The sequence below is a fragment of the Pseudochaenichthys georgianus genome, chromosome 8, assembly GCF_902827115.2.
Source record: "Pseudochaenichthys georgianus chromosome 8, fPseGeo1.2, whole genome shotgun sequence".
In the NCBI taxonomy this organism is placed as follows: Eukaryota; Metazoa; Chordata; class Actinopteri; order Perciformes; family Channichthyidae; genus Pseudochaenichthys; species Pseudochaenichthys georgianus.
The window spans coordinates 27,028,632-27,053,894 of NC_047510.2; the positions used below are offsets into that span (position 1 = coordinate 27,028,632).

At 42.1% G+C, this 25,263-nt stretch overlaps 1 protein-coding gene across 2 annotated transcripts; it reads right to left on the reverse strand.

Moving 5' to 3' along the window:
* Positions 1 to 2,757: 2,757 nt before the first annotated feature.
* On the reverse strand, positions 2,758 to 10,843 carry kcnj12b (potassium inwardly rectifying channel subfamily J member 12b). 2 transcript variants are annotated; one of them, XM_034089641.1, is made up of 3 exons: positions 10,625 to 10,843; positions 10,229 to 10,498; positions 2,758 to 7,015 (listed from the first exon to the last, which is right to left on the reverse strand). In XM_034089641.1, the coding sequence occupies exon 3, from the start codon at positions 6,888 to 6,890 to the stop codon at positions 5,592 to 5,594; it is 1,299 nt and encodes a 432-aa protein (XP_033945532.1). In that variant the 5' UTR covers positions 6,891 to 7,015; positions 10,229 to 10,498; positions 10,625 to 10,843; the 3' UTR covers positions 2,758 to 5,591. The 2 variants fall into 2 exon arrangements, with proteins under 2 accessions (XP_033945532.1, XP_033945531.1); XM_034089640.1 differs by having other exon boundaries at positions 10,229 to 10,843.
* Positions 10,844 to 25,263: the final 14,420 nt, after the last annotated feature.

A 25,263-nucleotide genomic window follows, 5' to 3' on the forward strand; every position in this document is an offset into this window, starting at 1 on the left:
AAAGTTGTTCTGGAAAACTGTCCGACACCTCAGGAGGGGGAAGCAGGGGACCATCCAAGCTGTGTACAGTAAGGATGGGACGTTGTTGACCTCAACTGATGGAGTGTTGGGACGTTGGAAGGAACACTTTGAGGAACTCCTGAACCCGACAACTCCGCCCTCTATGTTAGAGGCAGAGCTGGAGTATGACGGGGGATCAACACCAATCTCCCGGGGGGAGGTCACTGAGGTCGTACAACTCCACAGTGGCAAAGCCCCGGGGGTGGATGAGATCCGCCCAGAAATGCTGAAGGCTCTGGGTGTTGAGGGACTGTCATGGTTGACACGTCTCATCAACGTTGCGTGGAAGTCGGAAACAGTACCGAAGGAGTGGCAGACCGGGGTGGTGGTTCCCCTTTTCAAAAAGGGGGATCAGAGGGTGTGTGCCAATTACAGAGGCATCACACTACTCAGCCTCCCCGGGAAAGTTTACTCCAAGGTACTCGAAAGGAGGGTCAGGCCGATTGTCGAACCTCAGATTGAGGAGGAACAATGCGGATTCCGTCCTGGTCGTGGAACGACGGATCAGCTTTTTACTCTCGCAAGGATCCTGGAGGGGGCCTGGGAGTACGCTTATCCAGTCTACATGTGTTTTGTAGACTTGGAGAAGGCGTATGACTGGGTTCCCAGGGAGTTACTGTGGGAGGTGCTGCGGGAGTATGGGGTGAGGGGGTCTCTACTCAGGGCCATCCAATCTCTGTACTCCCAAAGCGAGAGCTGTGTCCGGGTCCTCGGCAGTAAGTCGGACCCATTTCCGGTGAGGGTTGGCCTCCGCCAGGGCTGCGCTTTGTCACCAATCCTGTTTGTAATATAAATGGATCGGATTTCGAGGCGTAGTCGTGGGGGGGGGGGTCTGCAGTTCGGTGGACTAAGGATTGCACCACTGCTTTTTGCAGATGATGTGGTTCTGATGGCTTCATCGGTCTGCGACCTTCAGCACTCACTGGATCGGTTCGCAACCGAGTGTGAAGCGGCTGGGATGAGGATCAGCACCTCCAAATCTGAGGCCATGGTTCTCAGCAGGAAACCGATGGACTGTCCACTCCAAGTAGGGAATGAGTCCTTACCCCAAGTGAAGGAGTTCAAGTATCTCGGGGTCTTGTTCTCGAGTGAGGGAACAATGGAGCGTGAGATGGGCCGGAGAATCGGAGCAGCGGGAGCGGTACTGCAGTCGCTTTACCGCACCGTTGTGACGAAAAGGGAGCTGAGCCAGAAGGCAAAGCTCTCTGTCTACCGGGCCATTTTCGTTCCTACCCTCACCTATGGTCATGAAGGATGGGTCATGACTGAAAGAACGAGATTGCGGATACAAGCGGCCGAGATGGGTTTCCTCCGCCGGGTGGCTGGTGTCTCCCTTAGAGATAAGGTGAGAAGTTCGGTCATCCGGGAGGGACTCGGAGTTGAGCCGCTCCTCCTTCGCGTCGAAAGAAGCCAGTTGAGGTGGTTCGGGCACCTAGTTAGGATGCCACCTGGGCGCCTCCCTAGGGAGGTGTTCCAGGCACGTCCAGCTGGGAAGAGACCAAGGGGTAGACCTAGGACCAGGTGGAGGGATTATATCTCTTCGCTGGCCTGGGAGCGCCTTGGGATCCCCCAGTCAGAGCTGGTTGATGTCGCCAGGGAAAAGGAAGTTTGGGGCTCTCTGCTGGAACTGCTACCCCCACGACCCGACCACGGATAAGCGGGAGAAGATGGATGGCTATTCTCTGTTCTCATTAAAGTTTCGTGTGTGTGTGTGTGTGTGTGTGTGTGTGTGTGTGGCCTCGCATTACTATACTTGTGGGGACCTAAACCTGTCTACACAGTCACGTGTGGGGACTCACCTCCCTTATGGGGCCAAAATGGAGGTCCCCATGAGGGGAATCATTAATTTTAGGTTGAAGACTTGGTTAGGTTTAGGGTTAGGGTTAGGCATGCGTTGGTTATGGTTAAGGTTAGGATAAGTCTCCAGGAAATGCATGTAAGTCAATGTAATGTCCCCTGAAGTGATGTATACAGTGTGTGTGTGTGTGTGTGTGTGTGTGTGTGTGTGTGTGTGTGTGTGTGTGTGTGTGTGTGTGTGTGTGTGTGTGTGTGTGTGTGTGTGTGTGTGTGTGTGTGTGTGTGTGTGTGTGTGTGTGTGTGTGTGTGTGTGTGTGTGTGTGTGTGTCAATCTCTTTTCCAGTGTTCAAGGTTACAGGGCAGTGCCAGGTCTTGTCAGTACATATGCAAAGACATGCCTTATTGGTTGCATAAGAGTGAAAGAAGAAACCTTTGACCCCAACCAGACACCTTCACACCGAATCACAGCCATAAATTACAGTCCATTCCCCCATGTTTATCAAACAGCACACACTTTCCCTTACCAGATGCCAAATGTATTTTTTATAACTGGACACCAAACACAGCTTGTTGTAAAATCATCCCTACACTTAGTTACTGCGTACCATGAAGAAAATAAGTAAAAGCTTTGTGAGATCTATTTTTATTGTGATAATCAACAGGATAATAATGTTGTTGTCCCTACATTTATATATTGTTGTCTCACACAACAAACTACAACCCTGTAAGGAGAAAACAAGGTGCAACCCAGAGTCAAAATGGCTTTAAATGTATTAAGTGGAAGACAGGAAGAGTTTTTTTAATTGAGTCCATCAAGCAAGTATTTCCAGAAGAGAGAGAGAGAGCTTTTTAAACAATGTGTTGTTACTTATGTCTATTCAACCAGAAACATCAAACCAAAAACAATAATAATTTATTTACAATAACAGCAAGACAAATGTACACATTTCAGTTCTTCCCTTTAACTGTACAGTCCCGCTCTTGGTTCAAATGGCAATGGAAACAACATTTGTTTTCTGGAGCAAGCCCATTTGGATATTTCAAGCCCAAGGCAACAAGATATAAATGTGAATGTGTTAAAATGTTCTGAATCGGCTGTCAGGTGTATACATTAACCCACATGGAGCTTTAAGCTTGAGAAATGTGGAGGAAATACTCATTTATTTCACCAAGTGGAGTAGTGTCTGACGTAATGTCTTTATTATGTATGCTATAATGAAAGAAATACAAATATAATGGGAGGTTGGTTATATGACAAGCAGCAAATTCATGTATTTTTAGCCATGTGTGTGATCTGCCACTGCGTGAGTAGGTTGGTGTGAAAATGGGACGCTGAAAGGCAGGATTATGATTAAACACATCTATCCCCTGCTGTTTCTCACATCGATATACTTTAATAATATACCTGGGGCTATCTCAGGCTTTGGTTGGATTTGTTTGCACTGATCTCTAGGTAGACATCTGTTAAGACATAATGTTTTACAGGCAGAGTTAGATTTGATTAAAATGTTACTTTTTTTCCATAAGTGTTTTTAGAATTTCTGCAAAATGTTGTCCTATAAACATCTGAATAATGTCAAAGGCAGTAATCTGATGTTTTTATATCTATATTTAAGCACTTGAAGGGGTATTATCAGCCATTTATTGTTGTTTTGTGTATAATTGTTTTTCTTTCAATCTGTGTTATTTGGATTTGACCCGACACAATGAGCACAGATGTCATACATTAGGTTATAACGCCACCAAAGTAATGCATGGCCCTCAAAAATAATGTGTCAAGTCTTTCTTTACCAATATGTGAGGAGTTTGTTCTGTTCACACCTTTTTATTTGACCGTGCCTCTCTTTCACTATGAGACAGATGGCCTGCTCTTAAGTAGCCCGAGCTGAAGCATTGCTGACAGTATAGGCTACCCTGATTCCTCATGTCCATTTTTTTTACAACTTGCAAATGATGTAGTATTGAATGGATGATGGGATGATGTACTCTTTAGTTACCCCGGGAAACTACCCTTGAGATAGTGATAGTGCCCATGGTCTTAAAGTGAACCATGGAGTGCTGTTTTGAAATAAAAATAATAAAGCATAGTTTCCTGCATTTTTCTTTTTTCTTGTAAAACATTTAATGACTGTTAAAAAGTTAAACACAGATACAAATTACCTAGTTAACACTTTCATCCAAAACGTTAAAAAAGGTTTTTGAGAAATGACATTTTTCTGTAGTGTAAGCAAAACAAGTTAAGCTAGACAGGGTTAGTATGGAATAACAGTCTGATCATACAGAATATACTTTCTCATTATAGTTGTAAAACCTGGACTTACTTTCTCTAAAATCCAACAAAAGCACAGCGTTGTTTCTTTATTTCCCAAGATTTCCACATGCATCATCAACTGATGAGGATGCTAACGTTTAGCCTGGGACCTGTTAGCTTTTCAGTGGGATATATAGCAGCAACTGGTGCACATATAAGACTGTTTTCTCATTAAAAAAGTCTGGTTCATACGTTACAAATTAGCTGGAGACAACCTTTGCAACTAACTCCGGAAGCTAACGTTAGCTTTAGCCTGTTAGGGTTGTCTGGTAGAAATGATAAGCCTGAATTACAGCTGCCTAAATTCAAGGTAAAGATCTACCTTAATTATCATTGTAAACTGCATTTCATGTTGCCATGTGAGAACAGAACATTTGGCATAATAACAATTAACAGAAGGAGGCGGCTTAGCAAACGCCCTTTAAAAAAAAAGTATTTTACAAACATTGAAAAACTGAGTTTGAGACAACATTTGCAGCTAACTCATGAAGCTAACATTAGCAATAGCCAGTCAGGATTGTCCGCTAAAAATGAAAAGCCTGCATTTGTCTACAGCTGAATAAATTCAAGGTTGAATTGAAAATCTACCTGAATTATTATTGTAAACTGCTTTGTATGTTGTGAGAGCAGAACATTTGGCGTAAAAACACGTAACAAAGGGAGCTCAGCAAACACTCATTCAGTCAAGTCAAAATGTTTCTGCTAAACTGTTGAGATATAATTGACCTGTTAAACATCTACTCATGTTTTAATGTTTCCCCCTGGCTGAAATGTGAAGACAGAGATTTGCCTTCATTATTGACTTGTGATGCACCATCAGGCTGTTCTCTCTTTTTATTGGAAATACGGAAATGTTTAAAACTCTACCTTGTGATGTGTCGTCTTTAGTTAAATGCAGTCCATGATATAGCAGTTGTATGTAAGCCAACTAACCAAGTCATCCATTGACATTATCTAATGAACATAGAGTCATATTGTTCACATGGTTTTTACATTAAGAAAAAACTTGATCAACACCTCTATTTTTTAGAACTTAATCTGGAGAAATATTCTCAAATGTTTAGTTTTCTGCAAAGTGTTAATCTAACTCCACACTCAGTTGCAAATTGTATACTTGAGGACTGTGAACAGCACCTACTGTACAGATTGTCCCGCCGAACCTACTGTATGAAACATTTAAATATATTCATACAAAACTATACTATTGTCATGCACTTTGTCATAGTCTTGTTTGCCTTTAATAAAGCTTCATAACCATCTCGGGGAAGAACAAAATGTTAATCATAAGATAAATCTAAAGTTTCAGTCTGTCAGATCAGTTCTGTTGTTTCCTCACGTCAGTAGAGCGACAGTCATAGGGATTTGTACACGACACTTGCATTGTTCTGCATCCAAATAAACAAAGAAAAAAGTCAACCAAAGATTAAATCTCTGACTCTTTAGGTGACGCCATTTGATCACGTCCAGGATTGGCCTGCTCGTTCACTCGCTCCGATGAACTCTTCCTTTCTTCCTCTACCTCCACATCTCCTTCTTCCTCCTCCTCATCGTCCTCCTCCTCATCCTTGCTGATGAAGGCCAGCTCATTCTCATAGCAAAAAGAGTTGGCACCAGATGTTGGGAATTTTCTCTCCTCCAGGTCTTTGGCACTGCATCTGGGGGTGGATGGTACTTCGTATGTTTTGTGAAAGTACGCGTAGTCTATCCTGTACTGGCTCTTCTCCTCAAAGATGACGGGCTCATAGCGGTGACCCCACAGGATCTCCGAGGGCAGGTAAGAGCTCCGTGCCTGTGTTGTCATGGCTGTGGCCTCCACCAAGCCTTCAAGTATAATTACAACCTCAAAGTCTAGTGTTTCAAGATCCTGCTTACTGATGCCAAACAGTGGACTTCCTTCATCGATCTCATGTATGACAGTGAGCGGTGCCACCAGAAACAGGCGGTCTGTGCCATCGTCATAGCCGACATTCATGTCAAGTTGATCCAGGGGAATGTATTCTCCTTCCTCTGTGTATCGGGGCTTGACAAGCTGCGCTCGCACATGAGCTTCCACAATGTGGCTCTTCCTCAGATTAGCTACCCGAAACATGAAGCACAGTTTCCCATCATGCATGGCAATGACTGCGTTGTGGCTGAACAGTAGTGTCTCTGCACGCTTTTTGGGCCTTGCCATCTTAGCCATGATGGCACCAATCATAAAAGCATCTATGATGCAGCCCATGATGGACTGAAAGACCACCATGAAGACAGCAGCCGGGCATTCCTCTGTCACACAGCGAGCTCCATACCCAATGGTCGTCTGCGTCTCAATGGAAAACAGGAACGCAGCCACGAAGGTTTTAACCATCGTGACACAAGGAACAAAGCTGTCGTCTTCATCAAGATGGTCCATGTCACCGTGTAGAAGTGCAATGACCCAGTATGCCAGGCCAAATGTTAGCCAGGACACCACAAACACCAGGCTGAAGAGCAGGAACATGTATCGCCAGCGGACATCCACACATGTTGTGAAAATATCCGATATGTACCGCTGTGACTTCTCATCCATGTTTGAGAAATGGATGTTGCATTGGCCAGCTTTGCTGACAAAGCGGCTGTGGTACTTTCGTCTCGTTTGAATCTTGCCATTGCCGAAGCTGCCCACTGCAGGCATTGCAGTCAGTCTCAAGCCCTCTTCTTCACAGGACACAAAGCTGTGATGCTTGGCCCTTCCCACACTCATGCCTCAGTGGGTCTCAGCCAGGTTCTCACTATCAGCCCAGCTCATACAAAACTGATCAGGCTTACAGTAAGTGCAGAGCTCCGTCCAACACACACTGGATTGAGAGGTGAGGCAATAGTAGTTTCCTGTCAAGGAAGGATGGGTAATATATTAGTAAACAACCTTTTCTATAATTCATACAATTCCCATTTTGTAAAGGGAATAACTATCACCTGAAAAGTGGAATATAAATGCATTAGATTAAGCAGAAAAGGAAAATTACATTCACAAGTGTTTCTATAGTACAATAACAAAATGTTGCTGCTTTTGGCTTCAGCAAAAACATTGCACATTGAATACACTCAACATGAGGTACATTTCCACTTAAAGTAGCTTCAATGTGGGATAAAACCATTTTTCTTAGACTCTTCTTCTTTATTCCAGCACTTCATTTACTACCAATACATTGTTTTACTTGACATACTTTTGCTACTTACAAAGTTCTTAAAAATATCTAGACTTCTCTACTGGTCGCGCTTACAGTTTTAAAGTGCCTCTTAGTGACCGGGAAGCAGATAACTGTAGATTCTGTATATGATGATGCTCCTGATTGTTCGCTGTTCTGTTTTTTTTATGTGTGTTCTCTAACTGTGCTGCTGCCTATCGTGGCCAGTACTCTCTTGCAAAATAGATTTTTAATCTCAATGAGACTTTCGCTGTTGAATAAAGGTTAAATAAATCAAATAAAAAAAGGTCTCACTTTTAGGTTTTAGGAGCTGGCTTCTAACAAAAGATGTTGAATAAGAAAGCTTTACAAGCCAATCCTTTTAACTGGTGATTGGGCAACCACTATTCATGTATTTTTTCCTCTCAATATAGTCAACATTTCATTTATGAGTATACTTTACAATAATCTATGTATTGAAGCCTTTTAGATGTCGATCATTGTTATATAACCTTTGAGACCTTTCTTTCCCCTCTGTTCTGTGAGGAAATACTCTGGTGTATACAATTCATGTTTCTCTGATCAACAAGGTACAGAAATAGCCAGCTAATCCAATGCCCTGCCATTTTATATGACGTATCTTCTGTTTCCTCCAGCTGGCACAACTATTAGAGTCACTGGAGTACCGTGGTGAGGCTATGCAATTCCCCTGTGAGGCTGAACTGGAAAATAAAATGGAGCTGAAAAAGATTGGGTATCATAAAAGAGACAGCCTCAGATACAATCAGTTTCATGATACGATGAAATAGATGGAATCAATGGCACACATTAATGGACAAATAATATTTACATAGCCGTTAGCACACCCAGTTTATGTTGAGTTAACATGAAGGAGTCATAGAAATCCAATTTGGTATATTCCCCATGACTTTCCATAAACTCTGTCCCACTAAGTTTTTTTCAAGCCTGTAATGATAACAAAATAGCCATTACACATTAAATAACTATTATCAGGAACAGATACAGATGTTGCTTTAGTCAAACTGTCTATCGATGTTCCAGTCTAGATAACTTTGGGATTAACAAAGGTCTACAGCCATGCTCGTGGCTTTGTGAGGCTGTACTTGGCATTGACCTAAATGCTAACGGCAATATGCTCAGATGTTCACACTGTTTAGTATCACCATGTTCAACACTTCCGTGTAGGATGTTGGCATTGATAGCACATCTCTTTTCCCAGGGTCCTATGTTCCCTAGCTTAATATCATCCTAATTTAACACATTAAGGGGGGCTTTCAAATGGTTTTGTGTTCCCAGCAGTTACTGGCTACATTTCTGTTTCCAAAGGTTGATATGCTCAAGTAGGGCTATACATAGCTTACTAATGTTATACTTCTTATAATGCCCTCAAATGTTTGGACAAGCCAGTTTCCTTGCCTTAACACACATCTTCTAATCACACGTTTTTTTACGAGTTTATATTAAGAGATAATGCCCTGGGAACATAGGATGATCCAGCTAGGGGAAATGTACAACCTGGTCTCACCAAAATACGTGAAATGAACACGAGTCCTTAACACCGCATTACGTGGTGGAGACACGGAATCTGCTAAATTACGTGTCGGCACCACGGAAACAACCCCAATAGTAAAGTGAATGAGGAACCTTTTTCATCAACCGTAACACTTGCTAATTAGCACAATGCTAATAGTACAGCTGGTGCTAGGTGTATCGACCAAAAGTCTTCTACAGGTTTAATTTTTTCCACTGAATAATGGAGCCAAATGTACAGTTAAGTACATTCAGTGAAAGACTTGCATCCTCATTCTCTCATTGTTTGTTGTTTACTAAGACACAGCAAGATGATTTCAACTCGCAGCTAGCAAGTCACAGTGCGGCGCCAATTTTAATATTTTGGTTTATTGGACTCAGTTCTGTCTGTGCAAAACGTTGTTGCAACCATTAGTTGCAGAGATATGCAGTTAGCTCTGAGTGAGTGACATTTGTGTCCCTTGCTTGATTGACATCCAGCTGTTCTGATTTTGTTATGATCATTTTATTATTAAAGTTTTGAACTCACTGCTGGAACTTCACTCATTTAAAGTCATAAAATAGGATACTGTAACACCATCACACTGCAGTCTCCTAAACTGTGGGTCAGCACAAGGTGACACTGGGAAACGGCTGTGACATGTGTGTTGTTGCCTTTTCTATACTACACTGGTCGATTTCGATCAGGTCTTTTCTGATATCTGTGAGCAAGACTTGTTGGGTATGATCGACTCAAACAAAATGGTAGAACGTTGTTATATTATTGTTATTTGTGCTATTTATTCGAGAGAATAGATGCACTTGAATATCAAATAATGCACCTTACTGCTTTACGATTGTGCAGTGATGAAGCAACTGGGATTTCATCTTTAATAAAACTTCAAAATGGGGTCACAAAGTCTGCTCTGCAGGTGTTCACCAGGAATACTTTATACCCATGAATAGAGAATAATACCCTCTTTATAGACATGTATTTATATAAAAATAGACATGTTCAGTACAAAGTCAAGGTATGTTTTAAACCCTTGAAAGAGTTTTCTTGAGGGGGATAAAAACAAATGAGCCATTCTGCATGTTTGAGTGGGGGTATGTGTGTGTGTTTTACGTGGTAGTCTCTGATTCTCAATGCTCTAGTTGCTAAGAAGCAAAAGATATTAATAACTAATACTCAGCTCTCACAGGAGCCCCACACTGCCTGCTGGGCTGTGATCGTCACAGATGAGTCTATTTCTATGCCGACGTTTTTCACAATAGAGACTGATAATTAATTTGAATTGAATGGTGAGAGGCGGTGCACGGATCACTCATTTGAAGGGTTATGGCTAAAGTATAACATTCATGTTTTTAATCACAAGCAGCTTACCTTGTGTGCAAGCTTTTCCAATGAATGTTGATTTCCAACTTTTAATCCCTGTTTTTCTGCCAAGCTACTGCATGCTTCTCCTCAGGCGTCCTTCAAATGTTCTCTTCTTTTACGGGTAGAACCACTTTATTCTCCCGAGGCAGAAAAGTAAACGGTCACAGAGTAGCATCTTGTCTTTGCCTTTTAACAAGTCTCTTTCTCCACTCAATAAGGAGAGCATTACAATCACTCCTGCTGTCAAGTCCTCCAGAGGAAGTGCCCGATTGATATCTAGATCAGAAACAGTCAAGAAATTAGAACATTACTTTAGTGAAGCAATGAAATCATAATTCTGACCTCAAAAGAGCCTGACAACATGATCACGGCTATCCCCAATTCAATGTCTGTAGAGCTCACATGGCCTGTGTGGGGCCAGTCCAAATAAAAAATGAATCCCTCAAAGCTTATTTTAGAGTCATGGGCAGTCAAGAGTCTGACACTTTCTTGGGATATCTGCTATCTGATCTTCTTCTGCTGCAGATCCCACTCTGAATCCCACATCCAGTGAACTATTGCTCACGGCTCAGCTCTCGTCCTCCCCCTCCCTCTCACGGTGTCACTGTAGATACTTGGCATTTGGAGACTACATGCTCTTCCTCTCCCAAGTGTTGCACCCGTGCTGGTCAGCAACACTCTGAGTTAAAAGAAACAACTTCTTTATTTAGGACTGATGTGAACTAGAAAGGACTAGAAATAACCAGGACAAACACACTTGAAATTGATTTCTCTGGGTTGTGTTGTGTAATAATATAATAATCATAGTAATGCTTCCTAGGTTATATATTTTATTTAATATATATTATTTTGTGAAAGTATTGTTGTAAAGACACCGATGTTGTGTGGAGTAATATACCTTTAAAACCTCTCTTTCTTACGGGAAAGCCAGAATAAAAGATGCACATCTGGATTAGTGTTGTTGGCATCTTTATAAATAGAGAAGTAATTCCCACATTTAATCGTCTGCATTTTTGTCTTGATTTTAACAAAACCCAACAGACCACTGAGTGGGTGGTGTGGTCTTCATTTATTATTCTGAAAGCAAAGCAGCTCATGTTCAACACGCTTCAACAATTTTAATAGACCATTCAGGCAGTTCCTTGCTTATAATAATAATAATAATAATAATAATAATAATAATAATACATTTATTTTGGGGGGCGCCTTTCAAAACACCCAAGGACACCTTACAGGGTTACAGATTTACAATTTACATTTACAATTTTACCTTACAAATTAAAACAGTGGATTTAGTGAAGTATCAGCCGGGGTAAGACAAGACAAACAACAGGAAATTGACTACAAAAGGACACAAAAGGACACAGGGTACAGATTATAGAGAAAATGCCAGTTTGAACAGGTGGGTTTTGAATGTTGTTATGGAATCAGACTGTCGGATGTGTCGTGGCAGGGTGTTCCAGAGTCTGGGAGCCGAGCAGCTGAAAGCTCGAGCACCCATGGTTTTGAGGCGATAGCTTGGGACGGTGAGAAGTCCTACGGACGAAGAGCGGAGGGTGCGGGAGGGGGTGTACTCCTGAAGGAGGTCAGAGATGTAGATGGGGGCAAGGTTATGGACAGCTTTGTATATGAGTAGAATGTTTTTGTAGTCAATACGGTAGCGTACAGGAAGCCAGTGTAGCTGAGTGAGAATGGGGGTGATGTGGTCGGATGAGTTGGTGCGGGTGATGATCCGGGCAGCAGAGTTCTGGATTATTTGCAGTCTATTGAGGAGCTTGATGGGAAGGCCAGTCAGAAGTGCATTGCAGTAATCAATCCGGGATGTGACGAATGAGTGGACCAGGATTTCAGTGCTGGGTTGGGACAGAGATGAGCGGAGTCTGGAGATGTTCCGAAGATGAAAGAAAGCGGTGCGGGTGATGTTTTTTATGTGTGGTGCGAATGAGAGGGAGCCGTCCAGAATGACACCGAGGCTTTTCACTTGGGCAGAGAATGGTATGGGGAAGCCGTCGATGATGATGTTTGATGCTGGGGTGATATGTGAATTGGTGAGGGTGGATTTGGAGCCGATGAGCAGGGCCTCAGTTTTGCTACCGTTAAGCTTCCTGTTCATCCAGCTCCTGATGTCTTCAAGGCATGTGGTGAGGGAGGTTGGGGGGAGGGCAGTGGTGGGTTTGGAGGAAATGTAGACCTGTGTGTCATCGGCGTAGCAGTGAAAATTAACCTCATGGTGACGGAGGATTTTGCCCAGGGGGAGGAGATATATGATGAATAGGAGTGGACCCAGTACTGACCCCTGGGGGACACCCAGTGAAATAGCACTTTCTTGTGACTTATGATTACCGAGTTGTACAAACTGTTGTCTGTCAGTGAGGTATGATGAGAACCAGGATAGTGCAACACCAGTGATCCCAATGCCAGCCAGGCGGTCCAGGAGTAGTGGGTGAGAGATGGTATCGAATGCAGCGCTGAGGTCAAGGAGGATGAGGATGGTGAGAAGTCCGGAGTCAGCTGCACGGAGGAGGTCGTTGGTGATTTTAACCAGGGCTGTTTCAGTACTGTGTTTTTGGCGGAAACCAGATTGGAAGGGTTCATGGAGGTTGTTTGTGTCAAGATGGGACTGAAGCTGTGCGGCAACCACCCTCTCAAGGGTCTTGGAAATGAAGGGTAGGTTGGAGATGGGCCTGTAGTGGTTTAGATCGGCTGGGTCAGTACCGGGTTTTTTGAGGATGGGAGTGATTGCAGCCAGTTTGAGGGAGGTGGGTACAATTCCAGAGGTGAGGGAGGAGTTAATTATGTCAGTGATCATGGGTGATATGGCTGGTAGGCAAGCCTTGACCAGGGTGGTGGGAAGAGGATCAAGCTGACAGGTGGTGGTTTTAGCTTTACGGATGAGCTCTGAGATGGTGTATTCCGATGCTGGGGTGAAGATGGAGAGGGAGCTGATGAGTGATGGACCAGTGGTAGACATCCAGGGTGGATCACTTGAGGAGGTGCATGCTGAGGCCAGCTCTAGGTGAATGGTGTTAATTTTGGAGTGAAAAAATTGCAGAAAGTCAGTACATTGGTCAATGGAGATATCTGGAGGGAGGGTTTGAGGAGGCTGAAGTAGGTGACTGACTGTGGAGAAAAGAACTCTGTTGTTACCAGTGCTGATGAGGTTGGAGTAATATGAGGACTTGGCATTGGAAAGCGCGTTCTTGTAGAGGTGAAGGTGATCCGAGTACATTTGCGTGTGAACTGAGAGTCCGGTGCTCTTGCACAGCCGCTCCAGTCGGCGGCCAGTTGTTTTGAGCTGACGTAGCTCAGAGGTGAACCAGGGGGCGGAGTGGGTGAATGAAACTTTGCGAGTTTTCAGGGGAGCCAGGGCAGTGAGGGAAGAGGAGAGACAGTTATTATAGTGATTCACCAGGTCAGCAGGGTGGGTGGATGTTGGAGGATTGGGGTAGGAATTAATCAGAGTGGTGAGATCTGTGGGGTTAATGTGTTTAATGTTTCTGAAGGTGATGGACCGTTGTTCTTTGGTTTTGGAAAGGGGGGCATGGATATCAAAAATTACAGCTTTATGGTCAGAAATTGGGAATTCAATGACAGCAAGGTTAATGGGAGTGATGCCAGTGCAGCAGAGTAAGTCCAGTATGTGACCTTTGTTATGTGTTGGGAGGTTGACATGTTGTGTGATATCGAGGCAGTCCAGGAGTGAGATGAAATCATTTGCAAAAACATTGGATGGGTCGTCAATGTGGATGTTAAAGTCACCTAAGAGGATAACAGTAGGGGACATTGCACATACAGATGTTAGTAATGATGAAAATTCAGTGAGAAAAACAGCAGAGGGCTTCGGCGGTCTGTAGATGGAAATAATGATGATGGGGGGTGTGTGTGTGTGTGTGTGTGTGTGTGTGTGTGTGTGTGTGTGTGTGTGTGTGTGTGTGTGTGTGTGTGTGTGTGTGTGTGTGTGTGTGTGTGTGTGTGTGTGTGTGTGTGTGTGTGTGTGTGTGTGTGTGTGTGTGTGTGTGTGTGTGTGTGTGTGTGTGTGTGTGTGTGTGTGTGTGTGTGTGTGTGTGTGTGTGTGTGTGTGTGTGGATAAAGAACAAAATTAGTCAAAAATAACTTGTGTAACACAGGGCAAATAAGCAGTTTGACTTGATTATAGTTGTAAAACAGAACGTATGCTAGCAGCTGTGTGAGACTGTACTTAGGCTCAGCGGGCTTTCAGCTAAATGCACGCTGGTGTTGAGCAGGTGTAATGTTAATTTCCATGAGCCATGTTAACTGCATATATGTACTAAACTTAAAGAGCAGCTGAGGTTGGTGGCAACAACACAAACTGATCTTTTGAATAAATGAGGCCGACAGTCATCTATTTGGCAGATTGACCCAAAATGTTGTACAGACCTTCATGGTCCCAAGTCTTGGGACCATGAAGGTCTGTACAACATTTTGGGTTAATCTGCCAAATAGATGATTTAGAAATGATTTAACATTTGACCATTTCCTGTTTCCTTGACTCAAAGTCATCGTTTCTTTTTACGTGTCTGTAGTTACATAGATCGGAAATAAGGTCTGAGATTCATACAAGCAGAAGAGATTTTCGTATTTTGTTCTACACCAGCCAGTAAATACCCCACTTGTGAATATCAGAAACTTCTATGTCTTAAAAATTGTTGTTGCGAACAAGTGACTACTTAAACTACTAAACGTCCTTACGATGACATCAGTCCGCCTTTAGCTTAGCGGTGGTGAAGTGAAGTCATGCTGCCATGATGCAGTTTGTTTATAGCCTTTAGCATAGCTTTTACTTCTGCTGATTGAACGCTTAACCTGTTAAACCCCAAGGTCCCCGTCGGCGGGGACCCTGTTTTTTTTTCACGACACTGTGTCTCAGGGGATCTTAATATTTAAGAACCTATTAATCCAGATTAACGGGAATAATCTCAGCTAACTGACGATACAAACAATTTTTACCAAAACAAAACACAATTCTCATAAGAAGCATCTAAATGACCCCTTAGCGAAAAATGCTAACGGACATTGGCACAGAACTCAAGATAAAAGTACCCTTATTACTTATCGTAGCTGCACATACAAGATATCCGATTAAAGCTGAGGTTCCACAGATTATTTAGTTATATGGTATACAGACATCACAACACGTACCTTTACGGAGCTTCTAGGGAGATCGTCTCACCGTAGCTGTCAATCTGATCAAAAGACGTGTTCAATGGCATTAAAACGAGAAAAAACGCGGCTGAATCAGTTAATCCATAGGTTTTTAACGTCTCTGTATAAAAAAATCATTTAATTTATAATCCGTAATTCAATTTGTATGTAAAAATCGGAGAGCAAAAGTTAGCTGCTAAGGGTAGCCACCAGAGTGGCTGCTTCCGGTCTAGGCTAGCCGCTATGTGGCAGTCTCACACACACACATTACAAAATAAGGACTATGTGTGAGTTCCCCTCGATTCCATTGGCTCTAACGGTCAGAAAGAGATGTCACATGTCAAAATCCAGCAAGGGGGGCCAGAGATATGGAAAATCCACCTAAATGGCCCCAGAAGAGTTTTTTTTTTTGCTAAATCTGTTTTAAAAGGTCAAATATCACTTGTTTTGCATCAATCTTGATACAGGGTACTTAGCATATGTTGTACTTTGGATTCCTAAAGCTTTTAGTCTACTAACCCATCATCCAAGGTTAGTTTTCACTATAAGTACAACATATTTTTTGGACGGACACTATAATTTACAGTTTTTTACCATGTTCAATCTGAATTTTCTTTCAAATAAAAAACATCTATATTGAATCTGACTTTTCTACATCCAACTCACAGGTTTATCATTACTTTGAGAAAAAAGATTATTAATTTAAGATATGGTCATTTGTTCTGGGAATGTCATTTTCGAGCCTGAAATCTGAAAAACAGGCTCTGGGTTTATTAATAAAATCATAAAGTGGTGTTCATGTGTTTAGAATATCCTAAGTATTATATGTGTGTGTTTGCAAGAGAGCTCACTTCTATGCAATATACCAACGTCCAATGGATTGCTTTTTGTAAAGGGAGCCCTTGCGATGCTGACATCTGGGTTGGTTTACAAAAATACGTTGTCCCTGCACCACTCTATAAGGGTTCGTCTTATGTAGGCCATGAATTTGAACCTCATAGTGGCATTTCCTCTGAAAAAAGTCAAAGGACTCCAGGGACCACAATAAAAATGTAATCGCAATCCATCCGACAGTTGTTGAGATATTTATGTCTGCATTAAAGTGTTAAAAACACAATTATTTTCCACACATATCAGATTAAAATGTATATGCTCTGTGCAAGCAACCACATCTCATGCTGGTTTTTAACAACCCACCGCCACACTGCTCTGCCCGGGAGTTTATGATTATTTTACAGGACAGAAACCGGATCAGTAGATCTGACGCAGATTCACTAGAGGCCAGCGCAGGGCAGAGATGAGTGGAAGGTGTGTGTGACAGCAACATGACGGCCTCCAAAGAAGCTATCCCAGTGTGTGTGTATCAGTTTTCTTAATCTAATCGGAAATAATGTTTGACCTTTGTCAGCCCTGTTGGATCATGTTCACTGGAGCAGTAAATATTTTCAGTACGCCCAAAGCTTTTTCTTTTTACTTTTTTCAAAGCACTTTGAATTGCCTTGTGTTGAAATGTGCTATAATAAACTTGCCTTGCCTTTTCATATCTTTTCAGGAGTACACATTTACCTAAAGCCACACATTACAAATGTTTTACACTCTTGTAAGGAATTTTCTTTTTTTTTACATAACAGAATAAACGAAATCTTTTGAGCAGACAAAGCAGACTTTCATTGAGTAAAATCATAGACTTGTGCTCCTGTGTGTGAGTTGTAGCTCTACTGTACTTCCACACTGTGTTAATGTTACTGTACTGTTACTACTACAGGCCTGTATATGGGTTATGGGTTCAGTCATGAGACGGCATACCAGATGCGGATGTGTAGTGTGCTTTAGGGACAGAGAGAGCCCGGCCGATACCAGCGAGTTATTTAAAGGCCACCTGATTGCGGCAGCATAAAGTGGGCCAGGCTCAGGACCTTTCAGCACAAACTCTCCTCTTTCATATCGAGTGTATTTCCTGTTGCCCTTATCCCTGTGCGGTACACATAAGACACATGATGTTTACTCAAAGTACAGCATAACTGGCAGCACACTCAGGATTAGGAGCATGGCAGGCACTCCAATTAAAAAACTGTGTAACCGTCTGTTTTGTCAAGTGATCTCATTTATTGCAAATCCTGCCGACAGTTTTGTTATAATGGATATTTAAAGGTTCAAAGCTTTTATTAGTGATAGTACTAATATATTCATATGTATATGAATATAGCTACAGTGTAGACTACACTGTAGCTATATTCATATACATATAGTACTATGAATAGTGTCAGTAGAAAGTATTACAAATAATGATTACAAAAAAATGCAAAAAATAAATTAAAAAATATATTAAATATATTTTAAGATCATGTTTATAATCATCTGATTCGTCTGTACATTGCTGTTTTAGTCTGTGTTCTTCTAATTAGTGTATACAGTGTGTGCCTATTGAGCTGTTTAGCCATGTGGGACAAAACCCGATCCTGCCCCTCCCTCTTACTGTCTAAATCAACGGTGACTGTAAAAACTACACTGCGCATGCTCAGAATATTTTCCTAAAAGGCCCAATCCCAAACCACTCCCTCGACCCTATGCCATACATTTTTGCATACATTCAAAGTAAATATTTATTCAGTATGATAGCTGTCTAACAGAAGTTAAATCCATTTCTCACTTATTCTGACAATGTACTTAACCCCAAATAAAAGAACCCAATAAAAAGAGTTGTTAAATAATAGTGAAGTCGCGTTGTAAGAACAATAACTAATCTCTCTCGGTTTTTCTTTTTGAGCTTTGCTAAAAGCCACTGTGTCAAGGGGCCATCTCGGGTTGCCGTCCGGACTTCCGGACCATCTCGCACATGCGCAGTACCGATCGGGCAGGGGGACGGATCGGGTAGTGACAACCGGTCTTAAGTCAGCACCGCTGCAGACTCGCTGTTTGAGGGCTTGATAGCCACACTCGTTGCTTTGGAACAGCCCTCAATATGGCGGACCCTCCGCGTGAACGCGCAAACGCAGGGGTAGGGTGTAGGGTGTAGGGTTTAGGGGGCGGTTTGGGAATGGGCCTTAATGTGTGTGGCAAAAAAATAATGACCATAGGGTGCTGCCATCCCCACCATACGTCATCTCACATCATTCAGAGCTGATTGGCTGTAAATACGTGTGCCGCGAAAAGTGTGGTGTGTGAAGAGGAGGAGAGAGAGCTGCAGTGAGGCGTCCTAAAACCCGGAAGTAAGCTGCGCATGGCTTCCCTCGACAAAAAATCAATGAGATTTCTCCATAGGATTTTAGAAAATAGCTCCAAATAAGATCTGTGGGAAACGTAGCTGTTAGATAAATGCATGTTTTGTTCAGCTGGATAATATCCACATGTCTACCCTACTTTTATAATTTTAGAATCATAAATCTATTGATTAGATTAGATTTATGATAGACTTTTGAAACTACAAGAACATAAGGAGGACTTTTACAAAAAAGTAATAGAGATTTTTGTCCAGAAGGATAGGCAAATGGAATTAATCTTCAAGTCAATTTAAAACTGCAATTTTATTGAAAATGGGATCTTACTAAGAGAGAACAATTCGATATGTAAATGATAAAATTACATTTTTTGGGTATCCTTCTGTTGAACTGTCTGTTTAAAATTAATTGAAGCATCAGACAAAAAAAGCTTTTGAAAATAATATTATATTTTGATTTAGGTCAAAATATAATATTTGTAAACCTGAAGAGTCAGTGCCAGTGCCTCACCAGCCATGAACCTCACTGCAGAAGCTTATATATAGACATCTACGTTTTTTGTGCCCCACCACTTTTGTACATATAAAAACGCCACTGAGTGTAGTTATGACGATGAAAATCTTATGTGACAGGCTCCTCCCACAGTGCAACACAATAAAACAGAAAAACAGTGTGTGAAATAGTGCAATAAGACCAATAAGAGTCTATATACAAGTGATTGGAATATGATATATTAGATAAATAATCTCTAAGTTGCAGCCAGATGAATGTTATGGATGTTGTTTCAAAAGTTCAGGTGTTTAACAGTCTTACTGTTTTTACCTTATCTCTGACTGTTAGGAGTTAAATCACATTTAGTGTATGTACTTCTATTGCCAAATCCTCCTGTGTAACACAGCAGTGATCACAAGGAAGGAGAGATCACACTTGAAATATGAAGATACTGTATCGCCTGAGTGATATTCATATAGCTGTTGGCAGCCAACATCGACAAAAGTAACCTGAGTGGGGAAGAGAGGCGTTGTGCTCCCACCCATCAGATAGAAATGCTGCGCATACATAAGATACAGTACCTTTTTAGGGAGATGTTCACTAACCTCCCTGCTCCAGTTAGGGAGTGTGTGCCAGACCAGCCTATTCAACATCCTGCCTCATCATAACAAAGTGCTCTCACCTTTTGATAAAACACAGGGAGGCCATGCTAGCTCCACACGAAAAACTGCAGGTTGAATTCCAGGTCTCTCTCACTGTGAGGCAACCTGATTCACTCAAAAGCTGTATATTGCATACATTTGAGAAGTGAAGTTTGTTTTTCCTTACACAACGTAAAAGTTATTTGTAAAGTTTACTAGAAGTTTAACGTTGTGGAAAAGTCACAATTTGTATTATTGTTTAGGATTTTTAAGGCATCTATATCTGATAGGAATATGCTTCTCATCCTTTCACATCCTTCACATCCTAAGGATCTATCTATTGTCATGGAAACCCTGGTAAATTGTAGGTTACATTTTTTTTTAAAAATTGGTTAAAAACGCCTTGTTAAACTATGATCCGAAACAAATTGGTGAGCCCATGCAGCCTTTTTCTCTACACAGTATTTTAAAACACAGACATGTCACATGTTAGAGGAAAGAGAGGAGAGGGAATAAAGGCATCATCGGGGAAGCAGGCTGTGCCTCCGTGTGTTGCAGTAATTGATCTTTGCATGTCGAAATGGCCCACTTATTTTTACAGCGTGAGCAGGTGCACCTGTGTAATGGTGTTTCTACATCAGCCGCTGACCGTTTGTGGGGCAGCTCGATCTGCAGGTACACCCCCCCCCCCACACACACGCACACACGCACACACACACACACCACACACACACACACACACACACAGATTTATGATAATCCCTTTTTTTCCTGTATAGCAAGTTATATTTTGTGTCACAGATTTAAGTTCAATGTGTTCTCTATTAAATTCAGTTAACCATGAGGAAGCTTAAGTCTGACAGAAAATATACATTTATAAGAAAATTATAAAGTGGATTTCTTTCCAAAAGAAGTTCCTAAATGTAATAATTTAAACGCGAACAAGTTCAAATCTATTTTGCAAAATTATACAGATCACAAAAATAATGTCATCTCAGGTCCACTGCAATAAATACATAAATTGTCAATTTATTATCAGATGTTTCCGATTGACTAATGGATATGTCTGTAACTAATCATTTAAAAAAGGCCAATTATTATATGCACATTTCACCTCGTTCTTATTATAATTATCAAGAATGAACATGAATTCACATTATTATGTATTTATTGTTATCATTTACAACTTGAACAAATGAACTCCACTTGCAGGTTTTAGTTTTACATTCTCAAGGTGTCGTAGGATGAAAAGATCTTACCTGCCTGATGTGAAAAACATGTTTATTTCAGGAAACAAGTGCAGAAATTGCGTTTACGTCATTTTGAATGGCACAGCATCCAAAGAAAATCTCACAGGTGCAGAAATATATCCATGATTAAGAAACAGCTCTCTCAAAGCGTCAGCTCATGACTGCAGGTTCACACTCGGGAGTGGCAGGGAAGAGATGATGAGTGTTGTGTTTTAATGAGGTGCGATGTTCCTCTAAAGCAGGGGTGGGGAACCTTTTTCCTCTCAAGGGCCATTTCAATTTTTACAACATCCTTCGAGGGCCGTACAAATTATTGAACTCAACGTCTGCTTAAAAAACTAAAATCACAGCCCATTCATTTCGCCTTTCTTTCATGCTGTGCAAAGAAAAAGCAACCTCTTAATCCAGATATTTGACCATGACCCGCGCATGCATGCACCGTGGCATGACCACCAAAACAGAAATATATGGACACAAGATGTGTGCAAATGTATTTAGTTTCATATCCATGCGGACATGATTTAAGTGTGGGGGGGGGGGGACCTAACCTCACCTAGCGGGGTTTGGGGGCATGCTCCACCAGGAAGATTTGTTTTAAATGTTGAAGTTAAAAGCATCAATCTGGTGCACTTTGAGAGTAAAATTAATAGATCTATGGATACATCTCTCAACACCCACATGAAACAGAACTGTAAGCAGATTTTTTTCTTATGGATATTTTACAACTTTTAAACTGTATTCTTGTTTAATAATAACTTTTTTTTACTGTCATATAGTATTTTATACCTGTTTACTTTATTCTCTTGTTTTTTGATAACTATAATGATCATATAAAGATGTGCCTTTACCTCACTGGTAGTAGAAAAAGCTTCTTGTATTCGTTAGCATAGCTAACCAGATGCTAATAACAACAAAGTTATTGATTGTTTGACAGATGAGGCATGACAGATGAGCAGATCGCCACTGAGCTCTCAACTAAAGACACAGCCACGCAAAAACTGCGGCATGTGTACGGCTCCTTATGGTTACTGCAATTTGTGAAGTCCCGGCTCGGAGCCGCGTTCTGGTGCTCTCCGTTAGAACTACACTCCTGTCAGACGAGACACATACCACGTGATGACACGTTAGGCTCGTGTTGTGTTCAAGGACCCTGCCCTTGGCCAGGAAAAACAGGCACTCGCTTGTTTAATTATTCTGCGGTCTAGATTTCTTTTCTTTTTTGCGTGTGTTTATAAATTACCTCGAGGGCCGTACCAAATGGTCTCGCGGGCCGTATACGGCCCGGAGGCCGGAGGTTCCCCACCCCTGCTCTAAAGCAATACGACTCTAAGGAGCATATTAGCTCTTCTGCAAGGACACTAAGAGATGTGATTCTGAATTTACATAGAAATCAGTTCTCTGGATATACAGACATGTAATGTTATGGATCTGTCATCACATAGAATACAGATGGACAGGGTAAAATAGAGTAAGAAATCACACTTATAAAATCTCTAACTGGATGAATCTACTTTCACATGTATTAGGGGTCACCTGAGGCAACCTGTGCATCTCAGAGTAACTGGAGGCACTTAATAGAGGCTTCTCAATACTCAAATTTCCCCTCCTCGACTCCCCTCCTCGATACTTAGACCCGCCCACAGGAGATGCGAGCGGAGGACCGAGGAGGGGAACCGAGGAGAGAGGAGGGGAAGCAGCAGACGTTTAAAGAATGAGAACTCCTCTCCTCTGAGCGGTCATATTAAAGCGACGTCCGTTCATTATTACGTGGCAACAGCTGCATCAGCTGGAGTGTTTTGTCATATTTTATAATCTCTGTTAGATCAGCTGAACATTGTTCCCCCACATATTTACTTTGAATTCATTGAGAGTGCGGTATAATGAGGCAATACCAGGCAACAGATGCGGACACACACACACACACACACACACACACACACACATATATTTATATAAATATATGCAATTTAAAGTATGAGAGCACTCTCATAATAACGTAACACAATCAGAGACTGGATATATCCCCCCCCCCCTCTCTCTGGTCGCTGAAATGGGGAATTGAAATTACAGGCCAAAAGTTGTATTTGCAAGTATTAAAAGTAAGCAGAGGACACCAAACCAACTGAGACCTGTCTGTCCGCCGCATCTGCGCACTGTACAACACACACCGACACACTGTACAACACGCACCTACACACTGTAACCTACCACACACACACCTACACACTGTACCACACACACCTACACAGGGCCGGCCCTGACCAATTTGCCGCCCTAGGCAAGATTTTAGCTGGCGCCCCCCCCCCAAAATGCAGACACTCACTATGATTCGCACGTGCATGGTTGTGGCATGACCACAACAACAAAGATATTGACACAAGATGTGTGCAACTGTATTTAGTTTCCTATCCATTTGAACATGATTTAAGTGGGGGGGGGACCTCACCTCCTCTAGGGGGGTCCGGGGGCATGCACCCCCGGGAAGACCTTTTTTTTTAATATTGAAGTTAAAAGCATCAATCTGGTGCACTTTGAGAGCAACATTAGGAGATCTATGGATACATCTCTCAACACCCATATGAAACAGAACTGTAAGCAGATTTTCTTTTCCTTTATGGATATTTTACAAATCACTCCCCTTTCAAACTGTATTCTTGTTTATTAATAACAACTTTTTTGTACTGTCAGTATTTTATACCTGTTTTTCACCTATTCTCTTATTTTTTATAACTATAATGATCATATAAAGGTGTGCCTTTACCTCAATGAGCTGAGGTTATCAGAGCCTCTCAGTCTTTCAGGAGAGAGCTCTCTAAAGCTCTCCCCCCCGCGGCCGCTTACACAGTAAATTCCAATGTTAATAAAAGCACACAGAAACTGTGTACGTTTTTTGGGAGTTTGATTTATTTTAAATGAATACAAATACAAAATTAAAACCTATAATTGCACACTAAAACCATTATTTCAAAAAAAGAACAATTTCACATAAACCTTGGACTGGGGCAATTCAACTTTATTTTGAGGGGGGGTGTGCCATAGTTTATGGGCGCTGTACGCAATATAGGCGTAGTTCTGTTAGTATAAGATAATAAGATGTACTTTGTTGATCCAAAATCGGGAAATTGTGTTGTTATGAAATAAAAAAAATATATTTTTAATTTCTAACTTTTTTTTTTCAATTTTCGGCGCCCCCTATGGGTTGATGCGCCCTTAGCATTCGCCTATACTGCCTATGCCGAGGGCCGGCCCTGCACCTACAGCTCCTAAAGCATAATCAGGCTACAGCCGTTGTGTATTTTATTATGTGAAGCACTAAATGGTTTTAGAAAAATATCGACTCTTTGTTTGTAGATATCTACTAAACTAAAGCAAATAAAGAGAGTAGGCCTGTTATACTGAGTGATATATATTTTACACACTGCTCTGCTTTCTGCAGGACCTCACAGCTGTTCTCACTGTAAACATCGCGTTGCGATGAGAGCAGTTTCTAAAATAATATCCAGGGGATGCATGCAGAGCTGTCATTGGCTGAGATAAGTCCGGCCGTGCGTCACGCCTCCACCGTTCCCGGAAATGCATCCGCGGAGGAGCCGTGGAGGAACCATCAGTGTATCCTCGGTTATAGCTCCTCCAGAGAGCCTCCTCGACGCTTGATCCTCGGTGTGCATTTAGAGAAATGAGACGTCCTTCAAAATGGCGCGCTGAAATTCATTTCCGGGTCACTACCGGAGGACCGAGGAGTCGAGGAGTCGAGGAGGGGAAATTTGAGTATTGAGAAGCCTCTAATGTCAACAGCATGTTCAGTGATGGTGGTTAATAACACACACAATGGTTTGAGTCCTCACCCTGACTCTCCTCCTCCAGTGTGACGTCCGATCTGATGTTGGAGACTGAAGTGTGATATCACCCTCAGGTTCTGAGCAGACCTGACGCTACACTTAAGAGGCTTCTCAATACTCAAATTTCCCCTCCTCGACTCCTCGACTCCTCGGTCCTCCGGTAGTGACCCGGAAATGAATTTCAGCGCGCCATTTTGAAGAACGTCTCATTTCTCTAAATGCACACCGAGGACCGAGGATCGAGCGTCGAGGAGGCTCTCTGGAGGAGCTATAACCGAGGATACACTGATGGTTCCTCCACGGATCCTCCGCGGATGCATTTCCGGGAACAGTGGAGGCGTGACGCACGGCCGGACTTATCTCAGCCAATGACAGCTCTGCATGCATCCCCTGGATATTATTTTAGAAACTGCTCTCATCGCAACGCGATGTTTACAG

What these genes read in the sequence shown, in the direction of transcription:
- kcnj12b (XM_034089641.1), bottom strand. Translation starts at nt 6,890, where the DNA reads ATGAGTGTGGGAAGGGCCAAGCATCACAGCTTTGTGTCCTGTGAAGAA.